The following is an 18387-nucleotide window of genomic DNA, read 5'->3' on the forward strand; positions in this document are numbered from 1 at the left end:
CTTTTTCTTTTGGTTTTTTCACTGGCATGTTGCCCCCTGTAGGACTCATTGATAAATAGGTTGGAAAATGAAAGTGGAAAAAACTTTATAAAGTTATTTCCGAATGCTTCTAAACACTAGCTGCGTGGCAGTTTAAAAAAAAAAAAAAAAGAGAGAGAGGGAGAGATTTTGTTGTTGTCTGGCTTTGACTGAGGACTGATTTTTACAGGGGTTGTTGACTCTTGAGCTTTGACCGCCGAGAACTATATGTTCTTGTTTCCTTTTACATGCTTAGAGCTGTGTGGTTAACTGAATTGGCATCCTTCTACTATATACTTATGGAGCTTTATACATTTTTAGCCTCCAGTCAGGTTAGTTTCTAAGCATGAACCTCTATTTTCTCCTCAGCTCATACTTTTCCCTCATTACTTTAAAATTCTTGTGGCAAATTTGAAGATTTTTTATTGCTTTCTAATCACATCTGTGGACAAAGAAGGCAGATTGCTTTGACAGCAGTTCCTCCAATATACCATCTGGGAATATGTGAAACAACAGTCAGCCACGGCAAACAACGGTCTTGATGAAACTTGTTTCTGCCGTTTGGTTCTTGCATTGTTGTTCACAGCTGGAAGCTGGACGAGTCGTCTCGTTACGGGTTCCGCTCTTTCCATATGAAAAATGTTATTCTTGAGGCTTCTGAAGTGAGATGTCAAACTTTGAGGAATATGTCTATGAAGATTTATATATGTTTCTGCCTATTTCAGCTGTGAAGTCTTTGAGGACTTTGGTCCTTCACCTTGAGTCGAAGTTAAGTCTCAAATCCTTGTTTACAGAAATTAACATTCTTGCATAATATCTTGTCTGAATACGATATAAAAATAAGTAAGTGATGAATTCAAAGAAACATTCTTCAGTTTAATTAAAAAAATTTACGTTTCACTTGTTTATGTTTTTCATAATATTCAACTCGACATAAAAAAGCTACTATAAAGTGCAGCAAATTATTTTGAATGTCAATTAATCTAAAGATACGTTATTATATTAGAGCATACTGGGAATTAATATATTTACCTCCCACTCTAATTTACTGTCCATTTGACCACTAAGTAAAAGTGAATATTATCAAATATGCAGACGGTCCTCAAGGACTCACTGTGGCTGTCCAGTATCACCCAGACGTTTGGGACTGTGTTTACTGGGTCTGCCTAAAGAAACAATAATACTTCCGACCAGAGGGTGGCGCCACACACTCGAGGCAGCTAAAGACTACTATGTTAGCTCATGAGCAGAAGAAGAAATACAACAGCGAAGCTTATTTTTTAAGAATTTCTATAAGAAAATGATGTTGTTATTTTGGATAACTTATTTTGCAGGGACACCAAAGATATAAATGTAGCATTTATGTTCATTAAAATCATTTTGTTCTTTCTTTTCAATGTTTTCCTTCTCCTTTCAACGGGCAATGTATAAATTAGTATAATACCCTAACATGGTGTACAGAAACTGTAAGTATGAGTGCAACACATTTGTTTTGTTAAGCACAAAATAGTATAACTGGAAGAGAGTCCAGAAGACCCAAATAGCCCAAACTTATGGATGGAGGAGATGTCAAACCATAAAGATGTCAGATATTTATAGGTTTATTTTGTTTTGCTTGTTTTGATAAAGTTTAGTTTGAGAGATAGCTATGTGGTTATTATTGTAGTGGTACACCAAACATGGACAGAAGAACCATGCTTCACCAACCTCCTTGGTCAATGAATAGAATATTAAAGGAGAGTTATTTAGCAGGAGAAAATATCCTTCTATGTCTAAACTACTGTAGTTTATTTACTGTAAATGTTTGCTCGATAGCAGTGTTAAATAGCAGTGTGGAAGTTGTTGCCAACTCCTTTTACTGGCACATACTGTGAAGACACATTGCAGGGAAATCCATACCCACCATATTTAACGTTACCATTACCATGACAACAAGTAATTTGTGTAAAAAACCTTAGATCAGCGGAGACATTAATCATTTACTCAATTGGTCTCAGCACTTACTGCGAAACCTTTCTATGATCTACCTTTTTCAACTTATTTTTTATCCCATGAAAGAGAGATAACTCTTGAGTCAACGTTAAATCTTAAGCTTTTGCTATTTAATAGCGACTCTAGATTATGTTTCAGACCTGACTTGCCATAACCGATGTACCCATCTTATTTGTAAAAATTTTGAAAAATTTGTGTTAATATTGTTTATTAAAGGAGAGTTACACACCAATAAGCGTCGATAACAAGTAGAAATTTTTATCCATTGTTCCGTAACACGTACATATAATAACAACACAGATGCTATATATGCATCCCTTTATACAGCGTAGGACTCAAATGATGCAGCAGCACAAAATTACATAGTCTGTGAAGTGTGTGGTGATAAATGTGTTTGTGATATAAAAGATGCAGCTATAAGCCATTTGACATGCCCTGTCATGTAAAATCCTGATAAAATAAACAGATTTTGTGTTTATAATGTGACAAAATGTGACAATAATTATACATGTAAAACCTAAGTAAATTTTATACCCCAAAATGCAGTTATATATTCTAACATGAGGCTTTTTTTGGATCATTTCTGTGTTTTAATTCCACACAATATCTGGTCACCAAACTCTGATATTTGCAGACATTTACCAGCACCTTCACAATCCTGTGTTTCGTCTCCAAATGCGCCACAATACAATGTTTTTAGTGTACCTTTCAGTCCTTTCCAGCACATAATGGAAACTTCGATTGATACCAAGAGGTTGCTGCCCTGTGATGCCTCTGTTGCCAGGCTCTCTCATTGGCTTTCTCCCCCCGCTGTGCACATGTTTACAAAGAGACATCACCAGCTAACATTAAAGGGTTCAAGTTGTCCCCTCGGGCTGTTGCTATGGAAATAACCCTGCAATGGTCGCTCATTCATGTTTGATTAATTGTTTTTTCCTTTCTGTGCTGTTTGCCCCTGCAAAGACCTCATCGTGGGGGCACACCATCTTAAAAAACAAACACCGGAGAAATGTGCTTTAATTATACCTCAGGACCTTGCTTTAACATTTCATGGAGGCTGCATGGTGATTGAAGTCTTGGGAAATTTTTTTAGTGTTCAAACGCAATTGGCGGCACCTTATTAATAAATGCAAACACTTATAAAGGCATATTGTTTATTCCTTTTCTTTGACTTACCTGGAGAGAAGATAAGCATTTTGCCCCTTCCCCCCTCCTCTCCCTCCTTAAATTGCACCACGTATTGCTGAGCTGCCGTAACCCACTGGGGCCAATTAGGATGCCAGCAGAGCCAGGAAGTGCATAGCAGATGCTTTTTGCCGCTGCGTATTTATTAAAATCCAATCTGCGGGCCCCCCCCTCCTCCAACAGCTCGTTAAACTACCGTTAATCTAATTAGCTCTCACTTGCCACTGTTTTCACCACATTACCAAATACAAGGGCCTCGACTTTGCAATTTAGACTGATTAAGTGGGTCCAATGTTGTTAGGCAAAGCATGCAGGGAGGAGCTCCTCTGAGCTGCCAGTCATCTCCTAATGTCAAATAAATCAAGCAGCTGAGTTCGGCAGTGGCTTCAGGGTTACATTTCAATCAAAATGTGCAGTTCCAGTTTTTGCTCTTGCCACCCTTGCTGCCTGAAAGCTTGAGCAACGTACCCCACATTAGAGAGAGCTTATAACGTTTTTGATTAAACAAAATCAGGACCGCCTACAAATTTTTATAGCAGCCTCTTTTTGTGATTTATATGAGTCCCTCTCGCAGCCCATTACGTCTTTTAGATCAGGATCAAGAATCTGGACTTCCGGTTCATTACTGTTTGAGCTGGACTGTGTTTTCATTTAACAAGTGCTGCTCTCTGGATGAGAGCCTGGTTCTGCTCGGAGATCTGTTGTAGTTCTGCTTATTGCATACAGATGGGCGGTTTAACTTGTAGCTGTAATTGCTTCCAGATGAGGTGGGCCCTGCGTGTATTTTAAGGCACATTTTAACTCATCTAGACCGATGTCAAGAAGGTGATGGAAATATGCAAGGACAAGGCGATCGCAGGGAGGGGGAAAGGAAAACGTTTCGGAGGAAAATGTTTTGGGTTTTTTTCTGCTTTTTTTTTTTTTTTTTTGGCTGATAAACTGTTTATAAAATAACTACTTTTATAGCAAACTTCAAAAAAATTTGGTTCCCATATGTGGGATAAACAAGCACGTTTAGTTTACAGAGCCGATCAGAGTTACAAACAGCTTTGCAGCTTTGTTTATGGTCTCAGCACTTACTGCCAAACCGTCACATGAAAGCGGTTTTTACAATGTTGCATACAGGTGCACTTTGAATCGCAGGTTTTACAAGAGTTTCTTAATTTGAATGATAAAAAAACTAAAATTTTAGGCTGTTTGCACTGAAAGTGAAATCCATTGCAGCTAAAACCTGGTTTTAACCTGAATCTTAATCTAACATTAATCTCTGTTCAATTTAGCTCTTACCTCCATTATCTGATCATAGAACCTAAAAGGGCAGAAGAGCAGGCCAAAATAAATAAAAATGGTTCTCCATACCTCATATATATATATATATATATATGTTCATTATTTTTATGTAGTAAAAACTACATAAACTGTTTCTGGCCCTATGAACCCTCAACAGTTGCTAGTGTTATTTTCTTTTGCTGTGAAGTCATTATCATTTTTCTCAGTTTATTCTTGTACTTACTAACTACCTGGCCATCTGGGGAAGAAAGTACTATATTCTGTATACAACTTCAGTGACTATAAGTGTTCACATAACTATTAGGGAATCCAGTTGGTTCCAATTCAAAGCAGAAACAGAAAACTGACATTAGTGATTTTTTTTTGTTTTTTTTTGTTTTTTTATGAGCAGGTTGAGCCTTTACGTAGTGTAGCACGTAGTAAAATTTTTATCTGGTCATGGCAACCTTTAAGGAGCTCTAAATTCTGCACCAGTAATGAATGTTTCGCTTATGGGCTGAATTAAGATGTTTGTGCCAGAAAGTGTTTCATTGTGCCCAGAAAAAATTACAAACTTGGCTGGAAGTTGTACATACAATAATATTAAATGCATAAAAAGCTTTTGCATTTTGCATTTTATCCACTTAAAGACAATGCAGTTATGCAGCCGGGTGTGTGGGGTATTGATTGATGACGGCATACTTAAAATGCATCATTTGCGTTTTCATGTTTAAGACTTAAAAACAGATGTGTCTTTATTTCGCATTTTGCATTCTTACAGTTTGTTATGTGTTATTGTGCTTGGAATAAAACTGAAGGAAGAAAATCCCTTCAGTTGGTCCACAGTGAACCTTAGAGATGATTCACTATGGCCCAAATGATGAAGGTTTAAGAAGATAAAATTAAGCGGAGTTTGACTCAGAAGTGATATTGCACTGACAAATGCATTGACTAAATAAGCACTTGACAAACTAAAAATTTTGAAATTTGTTGTATCCTGATTTCTGTAATCTTTGACTGTATTGGATTTCCTGAACTGCTGCTTTAAAGAAAGACATGCTTATATTAAATATTATTCCTCAGACCACTGAAGAACCTGAAATCCTCCCCCAGCACATAAAGGAAGGATGTCCACCATGTGTTTTTATAGTGATGCTTTCTCAACAACATGGTAGAATGTTAACAACCCCTTCTCCTATGTTTTTTATTGGTGATCCTAATTTTTATAACCATTTAGTCTGTTGTCCATAAAACTACACCTCAGTTTTGATTCAGTCTTGTGTTGAGGATCCGCGGCTCGTTTTAGTCTAACAGTCATCTCTTTGTTTCTGCTCATCATCCTGGAGTTGCTCCTGTTTGCCTTTATGGGCCTTTTAAAATCACCGCTCCATGAAGCACTTTCCGTATTGCCTGTGACTGTTTGTGATGATCTTTATTAAAATGCATATTAAGAACGTTGTTGTTACTGGGCACTTTTCCACTCTCTCAGACTGTTCCTCCTTTTATTGAGTCATTTTCCTTTCTCTTAACCTTGGCTGGTCTGTGCATCCTTCTTGTTCTCGTTATCTGTCTTTTTCTCCCTACGTTTGTATGGGGGTTTTTTTTGCATTAACTGTGTTTCGTTTTCATTTCATCTCACTTTTTTTAGCTACCTCTCTCTCACTTGCTTTTGCTTCCTCACTTTCCCAGCCTCAAACTATTTCTCTCTTTCCCTCTGCTGTTTTGATAGTGATGCAGTTATCAGGCTGTCAATTCTAATCTTGTCTTGCCAGTGCAGCTCGGTCCATTCAGAATTACAGCTACCCCCTCCTCCGCTCTATCTCTACCCCTCTCCCTCGCTCTTCCTCTCTCTCTCTCTCTCTTCACTTACCATCCCTTCCATCTCTTTCTCTCTCAGACAACAGAAACGCTGATGGGATGAGCAAGCAAAGGCTGACACTGTAGTTCAATCTTTTGCTGCTAAATTAGAAAGCTGTGGACAAAATAAATTTAGACTGTGCAGGACATTGTGGTCTTACCTGGTAACTGTCGTGTGCTGTTGCTGACCTTTTAGTGCAGTGTTCAAAGCTAGTATTTTTCTTTAATAATATTGTATTTAGGTACCGTAATGTGTTTTCTTTAGAATGGTTTTGAAAAGTTAACCTAGTTTATACATGCAACCAAGGTGAAAAATAAAACTAATTAATTCAGATTCTTTTGTGGGACCATCAATATAACCAAATAATGTTATCAGTCTATTAAATTACCATTATCACCTGTTAGCACCCGCATAGATGTGGCTCCCCTTCTCAGCTTCTAGGAGGCCATTATCATGCACAGTATAGAAATACAACATAGAAGCATGATGACCGTCTTTAGCACTTCAGACTTCAGTCGATCATCTGGTTGCTTTCCACTGTCCTCTAGGTTCCCACTACAAAACAATTTGAAAATAGTTTAGTAAAATATGACCTTCAGGATTAAAGTGGAGGCTTTTACACGTTTGCGCTGTTGCAACCATTTTGCTTTTGTGATTGGGGTCCACTTGTTATCACAGAGGGACGTGTCCTTTGAATCAATGTAAAGTTGTTCATAGTGATCAATATTTTTCTTGGATGCAACATTTTTATCTTGATGGGAATGGTGTCTTCCAGCACGACGATCCCCACATCCATAAATCACATGTAGACCCTGAATGACGTACTCATGAATCAATCATGTTCCTTACTGTTATGTGATTGCAAACTAAAATGAACCAAAACATGTTGGTTTAATAACTTACACCGACGGAAAATTTATCCCCAGAAATTGATCTTCAGAAAGTTGATCGTCTGGTTGCTTTCCACCTGGACCAGGAACTCGTATCCATATACATTCACACACTAATTCACAGAACGTCCCAGTCCTAATACCAGATCTAACAACAACATTTACACTTATATACTAACTTATGTACTTATATATTATAGTATATACTAAAAATAGGAAAGGTTTCTTGTTGAATTGTCTTAACATATTGCAATAATGTGATACAATGTTGGTCAATCCTTACTAATACATTGTCAGCAAGTGAAAATATGCTATGCACTAAAAAAATATGTTGCAAGAACAGATTTATTTTCACGGTTCAATGTGTCTTTGCTTCTGTGTGGCATAAAGGCTACAATAAATGTCTAACATGTTTTATTTAAATCTGAAAAATAACATAACTCTGTTGCAGACAGATGACTGAAAAGCAGCATGAATGAATTTCTGGTAAAATTGTAGCAGGCTTCTTTCAGTCACTGACCAGCAGCTTGAGGCAACATTTGGTGGTGAGGAAGTTTAATTTGATTATCTTTCATCAAAATGACACTTTACTCAGCATTTTGATGTCAGATAATATCAGTTTTGCTTCTGCTATAGTCAGACATTTTCATCAAATTCTCTGTATTATAAATGTTTATTAATGGCGCCACAGATTTCCTGTTTTTGCTTATGAAAGAGTCTAATGTTTCATTTATGACAGCTGATTTGTTGGAGGAAGACATGAGACTTCTTTTGGTGGCCAAACTAGAGGATTAAAATTAGGAAAGAATTTATTTTTAGTTTACTCTCTTGGATTTCATTTGTTGTTTAATAAATTAAAAAAAAAAAAAGTTTCAGTGAAAGTTATGGACATGTTTGTTCAAAAAAGAAATATTACATGCCGACAGTGAGTTGGCGCTAATAAATTGACGTTTCTAAAGCTTCAAGATATAGTATCAAGATTTCAGCACATCAGAATCAAAGAGCTTTGCCTTGACTTGGTTCTGGATCAATAAAGGTTCATTGCAGAAGAGGATTAGATGCATATCTCCCTTCTGGCAATATGAGAAACTATATCAGAAACAGCAACATGATGGGCAAAATGAATGAAATACATGAAGAGTTCAGACTGTAGAACATTTTAAAAATAATAGGCGAACACATGTAATGTTCTTGCTGTTTTCAGGCTATTTGTCCACATCAACTGATAATTAAGTAAAACTGCAGTTCAGAAAATGCTGACGAACATCTTTGTCATCAACAAAATTGCATGTCTTTACATCAGGATGTTAATGTTTAATAAAAACAGATGTAAATTCAAAAGTAAAACATTTAGACAAGCACAATTAGGCATGTACTTACTCATTTATTTATGATATATCATTTAAAGGTAATGAGATGTACTGAAATGTGTACAAACTTTTATTTTACTAATTTGCTAATCTAATTTTCATCATGTAGAAAATGGCTTTCAGGAAGAATAAAGAAGTTAACTATAGCATTCTTCTTTTCTCAGTAAGTTGGGCCTGTCTTCATTAAATTTTAATTCTTTGCCAGTCTTTCAGATTCATTGAAATATTATGCCTTCCTCCGCGCTCCACTGTATATATTGGAGTTCATGATTGTGGTTGTCAAATAATAAACAAGGAAGTAAATGGAAGAAAAAGAAAGAGAGCCATGCTCCTTATTCTCCTGGTAGATTGCATGCAGCAGTGAGCTGCTGTGTGTCATTATTTTCTCCTTCCATATGACTACATGTGAATTTTTCTTGGAGATTATTTATCCTCCTATTTCCCCCTTGTTTTCTGTGATTCCATTAGCTCCTCTGTCAGTTTATTCTATTTTCACATCAAAGGTTCGCTCAAACAGATGTTGTTTCAAACGCCTGTCTTCTGCCTCATTGCCTAAAAGTGAGGGGTGATTATTTTTTAATGAAACCGCATATCCTCACACGCATAAAAAATATGAATATTACCTGTAATCTGCAAAATAGACAAGCAATGCTTTGGCATAACCCTGAGAGGAAACGTTCATTAATTTCAGAAACACCTCAAAAGCCATTTTGAAGTTTTTTCCTTTTTATTTTTTTTCTGTAGCTTGCAAATGTGCTCCCAAACCTTGAATTTTGATTAGTTAATTTCATGCAGTTTGTGTTTGGCAAATGCTTTCCTGAAACAATGTCGTTCTCAGAGGCAGTCCTGTTTTTCAGATGACAGTTAATGGGAGAAAACAAGGTTGTTACTTAATCTTGCGACGGAAATGAATGTTTCTAAATGTCCTCTTGCTGCATTTTGGTACATATGTGGGTAAATATTTTTTCTATGGTTTGGCAAAACGCATTCTTCCTTGTTTGAATTTTTTTTTAAATCCTGCATCAGAGGAACAGGAGAGGAAAAATCCTTCTGTCACCATTTCTTTTTTATTATCACTCACACAGAATGCTTGAAGGAATGAAGGTTTCTTTAGTGCCGTTGCAACATTTTATCAATTAACTTTCTTCAAAACAACAAATCCGCCCAGGTATTTCTTACTTCAGAATAAGACAAGATAATACAAGCTGTCAAGCTAAATTAGGCAGGTCCCTATTGAAAGAACCACAAATGGCTCCTGAAGCCGGAGCATGTTGCGCAGCTTCCAAGTATAAAATACAATATGGCTGCAGTGAATTTCAGAATATAATTCTGGTGTCAACTATTGGCAAATCATCCCATTTCCAAATTATAAAGAGAATGCTTTAAACATAAAGCACCGACCTGCATATATTTGGCAATATTGCAGTATTTTACTAAATTGAGATTTCAAGTCAAAGGATCTTGTTACAACCCTGATCTATAGTCACTGTATTTTTATATCATTTGTCATATGCATGTCTTTTAGTGGCAGAAAAAAATAGGTTAATTCAAATTTTTCTCATAATAATAACAAGATTTTCCCTTCATCTCGCTGTCTTTCTCCTTCTCTTTCGCATTCCATCCTTTACTTCACATGGTTTCTCCAGAGCACACAAGGCAATTTCCATACAGAATCACAAGCAGAATCAGGTGACCTGGATTTGACTCCCAGTCAAAACTCTACCTGGAAATGAAAATGTATTCATGTGTATGGGATGAAGCAGCGCATTACTCTGATGGAAGTAGTTCTGCTTTATGAAAATGTGGGGACATTTCAGCATACTGTGTTATTACTGGTATCGTGTGCACAAAGACAAGCATAAATGTAATCACTCTCTTTGTGTTTACATTTACGTTGTGTGTTTTTGTATTCATAATTGTCCACATGATATACAACCTTTGCTCTATCATCTTATCTCGCATCTTAATTTGCCAAACATTTAAGGTTAAATGTGTGCAAGTTCGTGAGTTTTTATTGTTTCAGCTTGAGGCAGTCCATTACTCTCCTTTCTTATTTATAAACCATTATCAAGTGGAGACAAACAAAACAAAGACAAGCAAAAGAACAAAGAGCTGTCTGATCCTCACAATACCAGAAAGAGAACACAAGCAAAAACTGCAAAATTTAATTGGAAAAAATCATCCTAAGTCCATGTGCACAATAAAACAGCTAAGCAATGCCCGTGGATTACACTCTGTCAATCAGGAAGAAAGAAATAGTGTCCACCATGTCCAAGAGTGGTGTTAGAGCTACGTTTTGTAGGGTTATTTAAGCCTAGACAGGATTTATTTAGCTATGGGAAAATGTACTAAAATTCAGTTCAGTTTCATCTTTGGGCAACATCCAAATTTTTCCTAAGCAAAGACGTTGAAAGTCAGGAATTGCTTTGTCCATTCAATCAACCCTAACCACTTTTCAACCGCATCAAAACACCAATTAAAGGAATTATGTGGAAATATGTTCACCTTTTACTTTTCAAGCACATCTACAAGTTGTTTCGATGGAAGGCAGTATGAACTTTTCTATGTGAACTTTTCAACAAAATATTTCTCTGGAGGCGAGGTTGATACAATCCGGGGGGGGGGAATGGTGACATTAGCAGGGTGACACAGTCTGATTCAGAATTCAAAGCAACCCACTCACCAAAGTGGAAAGGCAAAAATAAATAATTAAAATATAACCTTATGACGTCTTCTACTGAGAAGACCACAAAAACAGCAGATGGGTGTGCAGGGTGGTCCGTGCAAGAGAACACAACCTGCTTGAGCAGCTTAAAAATAAAAGAATTCACAACATGTGATTCTTTTATATTTTTGATTAATTTTTTTTTTTCTATGACCCATGACGTTCAAATTCAAAATTTTGGGCAAAGTGGCAACAAAAAGTTGGTCACGGCTGCTCCAGGTGGAGAAAGGAGACAGTATTTGTTAGTGACAGCTTAAAATTTGGTGTGGAAATTGGTTTGCGTTTTCTTAAAATAAGCCTTTGTTCCCGTCTGCTGTAGTGCTGAGGGAAAAGCCAGAGTGCGGAGCAGTCCTAAAAATAACAAGATAAATGTCTGGGGATCTGTGTCATTAATATGCGGGGACAAAAGAACTGATTTTACTTCACAAAACCCGATAAGTTTAACCCAAGGCACAGTTTCTAATCCCTATATTACACTTGTACTTCTATTACAGGTCCAGTGGTCTTCAAAGCAACCAAGTTAGGTGGAAATCAGACAAAGTGCTATGACTGGCATTATGGTTCTGGTTTAAATTGGGTTGTATTGAAGTTCAGGATAGGCATCGCTCCTAATGGCACTGGTCTGAATGTTTACAAATATTCATTGATAACATCATACTTATTGATTATATGTGTATATACTGTATGTGTGAGTTGTTGCAAAGTTAAAAATCTTTTCTTATCCAGTCGGCATCATCACCAGAAGATTATAATTTGTCTCTTCATTCCTCTCCGCCTCCAGATAAGCAACGAGAAGCGGAGCGCGGCAGAAATGATGAAGCCCAAGCCCAAACCTCAGAAGAAGAAAAAGAAGAAGGACCCCAATGAGCCACAGAAGCCTGTGTCAGCGTACGCGCTCTTCTTCAGAGACACCCAAGCTGCCATCAAAGGCCAAAACCCCAATGCCACTTTTGGAGACGTCTCCAAGATTGTGGCCTCCATGTGGGACAGCCTCGGGGAGGAACAGAAGCAGGTACAAACAATGTGCATGTGGAGGAACGAATTAGAGGCCGAAACACACGGGGGTGTCCAAAACAGAACTTGAAACTCATTGACAACAATGAAATTGTTAAGCCAAAACCACATATTGAACATGAACAATTTTATAAGCACTATGCTGCATACCTACAAAATAATGTAATGAAATGCATTAAAACTGAATGTAATTGCCTCTCAAGAAGCCAGTTCTCTTCTGTTGACTGGTTTTCTTTTAAAGTTTATCAAAATAATTGGTACGTAGGTGTTGGAGACATCTCTAAGAACTTGCTATGATTCCTCTGGGAATATAGGCTGTCCCGCTGTCTTCTCTCTATGAATTTAATGCCAGACTGACTCAATGATGTTGTAATAAGGCCTCAGAGGGAGCTTAACCATCTGCTGCAGGACTCCTTTTTCTTCTTGTCATAGTCGTCTCAAACTGCAATTATACGTTGGATTTCTATTCTACCTCAGAAAGGATTCAAAATTGTGTCATTATTTATTTGTTTATTTTAGGAAGGATTAAAAGCTAAACATCCGAATTTTTAGAAACTTAGATTATAGACATAACGCGTGGGTGTCGTCTGACAGAATGCTGATCATGCAGATGAACGAGAAAGCATTATGGAAATATAGGCTTCAAATTATGAGCATTAAAGTAGAAGTACGGGTAATGATTGGTGCAAAAATTCGAAGGCTCGCTCAGATTCAGAGACATCAGACAGTGTCGGAGTTTGTAGAATAATCCTGCAAATGTTCACATCACAGCCTGCATAAATATTAATATTTCATGTGCAGTTTTTTTTTTTTTCGCTTAAATCTCACAGATCTAATACTTTCTCTGCTCTGAAAAAAAAAAGGTGTCTGTGTGGCACAAATTGCCTGCTATGCACCCATTATCAAGTTTTGAAGCCCAAAAATGCATGCTGTGTTTAAGTGCAAATGGAAGGCTGTCACGTCTGGGCTTTATGTAGAGCCACGCATAATTCTGCAGTAAAAGCGACTTTTTCTAAATAGACAGGAAATAAATTATCATGTCTTGATTGCAACTGAAATATGAACAAAATTATGAAACCAAATCACATGAGGCAAAACTACATCCACAGGGTTCAGGTAAGCTTATACAAGGCAGGATATATGTACTTGAATTGGTTCTAAATGTATTGGTTCAGCTGACAAAGCTGAACCCAAATAAACTCACCAAAATAGCCTTATTTAACTGCCTACATATTCAGTTTTCTCCCACCAGTAGATGGCGTGTGCTGCAACAGACGAGCAGCCTTTTTGTTGTCATTATCTTTTGTGTAATTACCTGAACGTTGCTGTGAGTTACAGCTCATCTTAATGAGCTAGTTCTTCTCTTTCTAAAGATAATCCATCCGTTTATCCCCGCTCCCCTGACTCTCATTAAAATGATTTTCTTTCTAAATTTAATTCTACCAAAGGGAGGGAGCGGCAGGGCTAGAGGAGGGGCTCCGTGCACCAACAGCAATAAAACAGTCCGAGACTAACAACCTAGGACGTTTTACAAGCCTGGAACGGTCAATGTGGGGAAAATATAAACATGCTTTGGGAGATTTCAGCAGAGAAGGAATGATATGTTTTGCGCTGGGTAAATATGCTCATAAGCCAAACGCTAATACATCCTGCGAAAGCAAACCATCGCATATAAAAGGAAAAGGAAAAAAATCTGGAATCTCACTGCAGCTCTGTTTGCTTCAAACAATCACAAAACAGGGATGTCTTACGAGGTTTTAACACGAACACCAGCTCAAATATGAAGAAAAAAAAAGTGAAAGGCCAATATATGTTCCATTTCCTTTTCCCCCTCTCGCCTCTGTGACGGATATCTCCCCACCATGCATCTTCATTGGCCCTCTGACAAGCTGCAATGTGTGAATTTTTCTTTTCCTCTTTTTATTTATATTTCTCGCCTGCTATTTTGATCCTGCTTGGAATACACAAATAGTGCCCCCCCTCCACTATTTTTTTTTCTCATCCTTGGATTTAGCTGAAGGACATTTTGGCTATTCAGGAGGAACTATCTATTCCTTTTGTTGCCAGTTAATGTCAACCCCTGCTCTGCGGTAATAAATAGGAAATGCTAATGATGACAGGGTTGTAGGAGATCACAATGTTGTGTTTCACGGGTGTTTAGACACTCCAAAGTTTTTCAGTTCAGTGCATCAATTAGAATACTAACATGTGAATATTCACACAAAAAAATTGCACAGTTAAGAACTAATTTGATCTTTGCTGACCCTGTCCTTTGTTGACAATCCAGGCCTGGGTCCTTTGAACATAACAGAGTTGGGTTATGGGTTTGACCTAGCGCACTATGTTGGATTCTTATTGCAGAAAATGGATTAAAGTGACAAATGTCTGATGTTAAAGCAACCAAAGTGTGGTTTGAAAGGAATTAACCCATAACCTTGATTACTAAACCCCATCTAAATTAAACCAAATGGCTTTCAATAGTAGTTATTTCTGCACTAAAATTATTCATTAATAAGATTTTAATAAATGCAGCTGAATTTGTAAAAAAAATATGTATTCTGTTTAGAAATTGCCTACCTATACCAATGGCATAAAGATTCTTTAATAAAAATGTGAGTTTTAAACATGGCTAGTGCCAGCATTTCTTAAATAGTTTTTATTTCTTTCTGTGGAGATTTCTCAGTTCAAAATGGTGGAATTTGGAGAATGATGAGGTTCCTTCTCGTCTTTTTTTCTTACAGAGTTACAGTTTTTTAGACAATGTTTGGTTTAAAGCATCCCAGCAGAACTGGCCTGATTCTGTGCATGCACTGCGTTTTGTGAACGTGCTTTATGGGCTTTCGTCTAGTTCTTCTTGTTAAAGGGAGTTGATGTAATTTCACTGTCTACTGCTTTATGGTTGTTCTGGAGGTGAAATATCTGCAAAGTTCATGACTATATCCTGTGCTGCCTTAGAATATTTCCTTTGTACCAATTGGCACCGGATTTGACCACGTTGTATTATTACTAGTGTTTAAATGGAACGTAATTGAATATGACAAGTTTTCATCTGTCAAAGAAATTGGACTATTTTGGTTAAATTTGAATTGGATCTGTTTGTCTTGTAAGGGGCCTTGAGATGGCATCTGCTGTGAGTTTGTGCTCTAGAACTCAGCTGAAATGAATTGAGCATAATTAAAGCAAAACACATTGAGATTCCTGCAACAAGCACTTGCAGGAGTTTGGAAAAATACTGTAGGCCAAAAAACAAGTGTTTAAAGGGACCGTCGTATACCAAATGATGGCAACCATTTTGGTTTAGCGCAGACGTCAGCGCACTGAAAATGTTATTGTGGCTCTGAGCAGAGCAAAAGACAACGAGAAGTTCCAGTCCATTTCTTTAGGTGGATTGGAATGGAAATGATGTGTCGCTGCGATAGAGGGAGACACATTGAGATGAGGGAGTATTAGTACCATGATGAGGAAATGGAGGTGTTCTGTACCATTGGCTCTGATGGAAAGGGAACCATTATGGACATGTTTGTGAGTGGGTTTGGGTGTGTACCTCCAGGGTGTTTAAGCAAGTGAGCTAAAAGGAATTCTGTGTGCGTGCATGCATGTGGGTGTGTGTGTATGTTTCTGCACATTTAACAGCATGTCAACCCCTCGTCTCTTGTTTTGATTTTTGTTGTTGTTTCTTTCTTCTTCGCAGGGCTACAAGAGGAAAACTGAGGCAGCTAAGAAAGAGTACCTGAAAGCGTTGGCCGCGTACCGAGCCAGTCTGGTTTCCAAGGTAACGCTTATGACACACAAGCCCTGGCTAAGACTGATGATGGATTGGATGGAAAATCCTTGCTAATGGGCTGAGGTGGGGGTGTAGGTGCTCCATGGTTTGAGACTGTGATGTTGAAGACGTTGGAAGGGGGGTATGCAAAAATAGCCAGCTATATTTGGAACAATACCTGATTTCCATAGGATCCACAGGGAATTATAATATGCATTAAGAATGAACCATGCAGTGTATGATAAAAAGGAAGAGATCACAAAGAGAAAGCACATAACCATATGACTATGTCATCGTTCAGGGTTTCACGATTAAAAATAATTATTCTTTCATGTTCTACACATGCTACCAGATGAATCTGTATATATATATATACAGTGTATATCCTCATAAAATAGAACTCTTTATCTTATCTCACATCAACAGACTAGTCATGCGTTAGATCATTGATTTCCTCATCTCATCATCTACAACAGGAAGTACATCACAAAACAACTCGGGCAATGATTGGCTTGCCGCTGCTTCCTTCTCTGACACTCTCCTGCTAATTCAGATCTATGACACACTCTTTGCCCAGTGAACAAAGCTGCGTTGTATACACCAGCAAAAAAAAAAAAAAAGCATCGGGATAAAAAGAAGGAAAGCAGGATTGCATTGTTTAGTGCCGCCTTGTATTAACAGCACACACAATATAGTGAGGGGAAGATTCCTTTTGTCATTCCATTTGTTCTGCAGGCAAACAGCCTCATTTCTCTGCCCAGGGTCCTGCATATATGTATGCGTGCAAATGTGTAGGTGTGTGTGTGTGTGCGTGTGTGTGTGTGTGTGTGTGCTCCTCTTCCTTTCCCATCTATCTGTCAAGGAGTCTATTGATCATTACCTCGGCCCTAGCTCTATTCATACAAATGGGCTCCATTACCTTCTAATCAACACTGATGGCTGGAGATGAGCAATCTGACAGCTCATCACTGAGGCCTGCAGAGAGACTGGAGGGGGCGGTGGGGGTGTTGCACCTGCTCACTGTCCTGAAAGCAAAAGGTCAAGTTTTCAGGAATTTGGTGGAGTTCAGCTTTCTCCCTTAAAGCAACGAAGTCGATTTTAGCCCTCTAATAATCGCTGGATTGCGATCATGAGCATGTGAAGTACATAAACCACTTAAAGCGTCAGTATCACGGATACCAAACAAGTATCACAACTAATTGTCTGATCTCTGGTGCTTGTGAAGCTTTGGTGTGCTGATGCTGATGCTGATTTTAGTAGATTCAGGTAATCTTTAAACCACAGCATCAAAAAAATCTTTACTTTTCCTACTGAGTGTTCATTATATTTTTTTAATTATTTTAATGTTCTTTCTAAAACTTTGTTAAAAATTGGACTCAGTAGGTCACATCCCACCCTTTAGATGTCCTCTGCTGACCCTCATGAAAACTCTAAATAATGCATTTACAAATTGTCGTTTTTGTGACCAAATCCAAATAACTGCATTTATTTTTTCAAAAATCACCTTTTATTTTGAAGGTGACACTTCTTGCTCCCTATGCAAGCGCACTTCTAGTGTCCTCAAGCAGGCAGCTATCATAAACGTGCTCAGCAATGATAGAACTGCAAGTTAGTGTAAAAATATTCAATTCATATGAAAATAATATGGAAGTTTTGAGGGGGTTTTTTTAGTTCTGAAGGCATTGATTCAATATTAAAAGTTAAAGTGGTATAACGAGGTTATGCAAAACATTGTAAGATTTGTCCTCAGGAATTACAACTTTGAAACTTAAATAATCTGATGACATAAACTGTGGCTCATGAGACATTGCTTATGTCTGGTAATAATTTCTTTAAAAGGGTCAATGAACAAAGTTTTGGTTGTGTGGACGCAAATGGCATAAGATTTGACAAGTTTGTATATTTAGGGGTTATTTTTTATTCTTTTTGATAGGATGTATTCAAATCCCTTAAAAATTCATGAGCTGTTATTTTCCACTGGGTGAAGGTATTTTTTTATCTACTGGGAAGCTACTGATTTATTTATACTGCATGGGGGGGAGGACAAATTGTGTGTGTTTTTTTCTAACAAAAAAACAAAATTTAACCTCTAAAACAGGCATTTAACAGGCAGAAATTTTCTAATATCAGGAAATTGCTGAATATCTATTATGTGTATTGAGGATTGAAAGTAATTATAATATTTCTACAATAAAATTGCACAAAAAAAAAATTATGTCATAAACTTTATGACAATCTTTAAAAATGTACTTTTTGCCTCCAAGGGAGACAGGTAGAACACAAACTGAAAGGACCCCCAAGTG

The 18387-nt window shown here is 37.4% G+C and overlaps 1 protein-coding gene across 2 annotated transcripts in view; it reads left to right on the top strand.

Annotated features, from left to right (window-relative positions):
• The window catches only part of LOC122836168 (TOX high mobility group box family member 2-like), a 105571-nt gene that overhangs the window by 81849 nt on the left and 5335 nt on the right, over window positions 1–18387 (top strand). For both annotated transcript variants that reach the window (XM_044125921.1, XM_044125913.1), the window contains 2 exons: window positions 12089–12319; window positions 16013–16093. In XM_044125921.1, coding sequence (XP_043981856.1) covers window positions 12089–12319; window positions 16013–16093 — 312 coding nt within the window. The remainder of the gene's footprint in view (window positions 1–12088; window positions 12320–16012; window positions 16094–18387) is intronic.

This window comes from Gambusia affinis, linkage group LG01 (genome assembly GCF_019740435.1).
Source record: "Gambusia affinis linkage group LG01, SWU_Gaff_1.0, whole genome shotgun sequence".
NCBI classification, from domain to species: Eukaryota; Metazoa; Chordata; class Actinopteri; order Cyprinodontiformes; family Poeciliidae; genus Gambusia; species Gambusia affinis.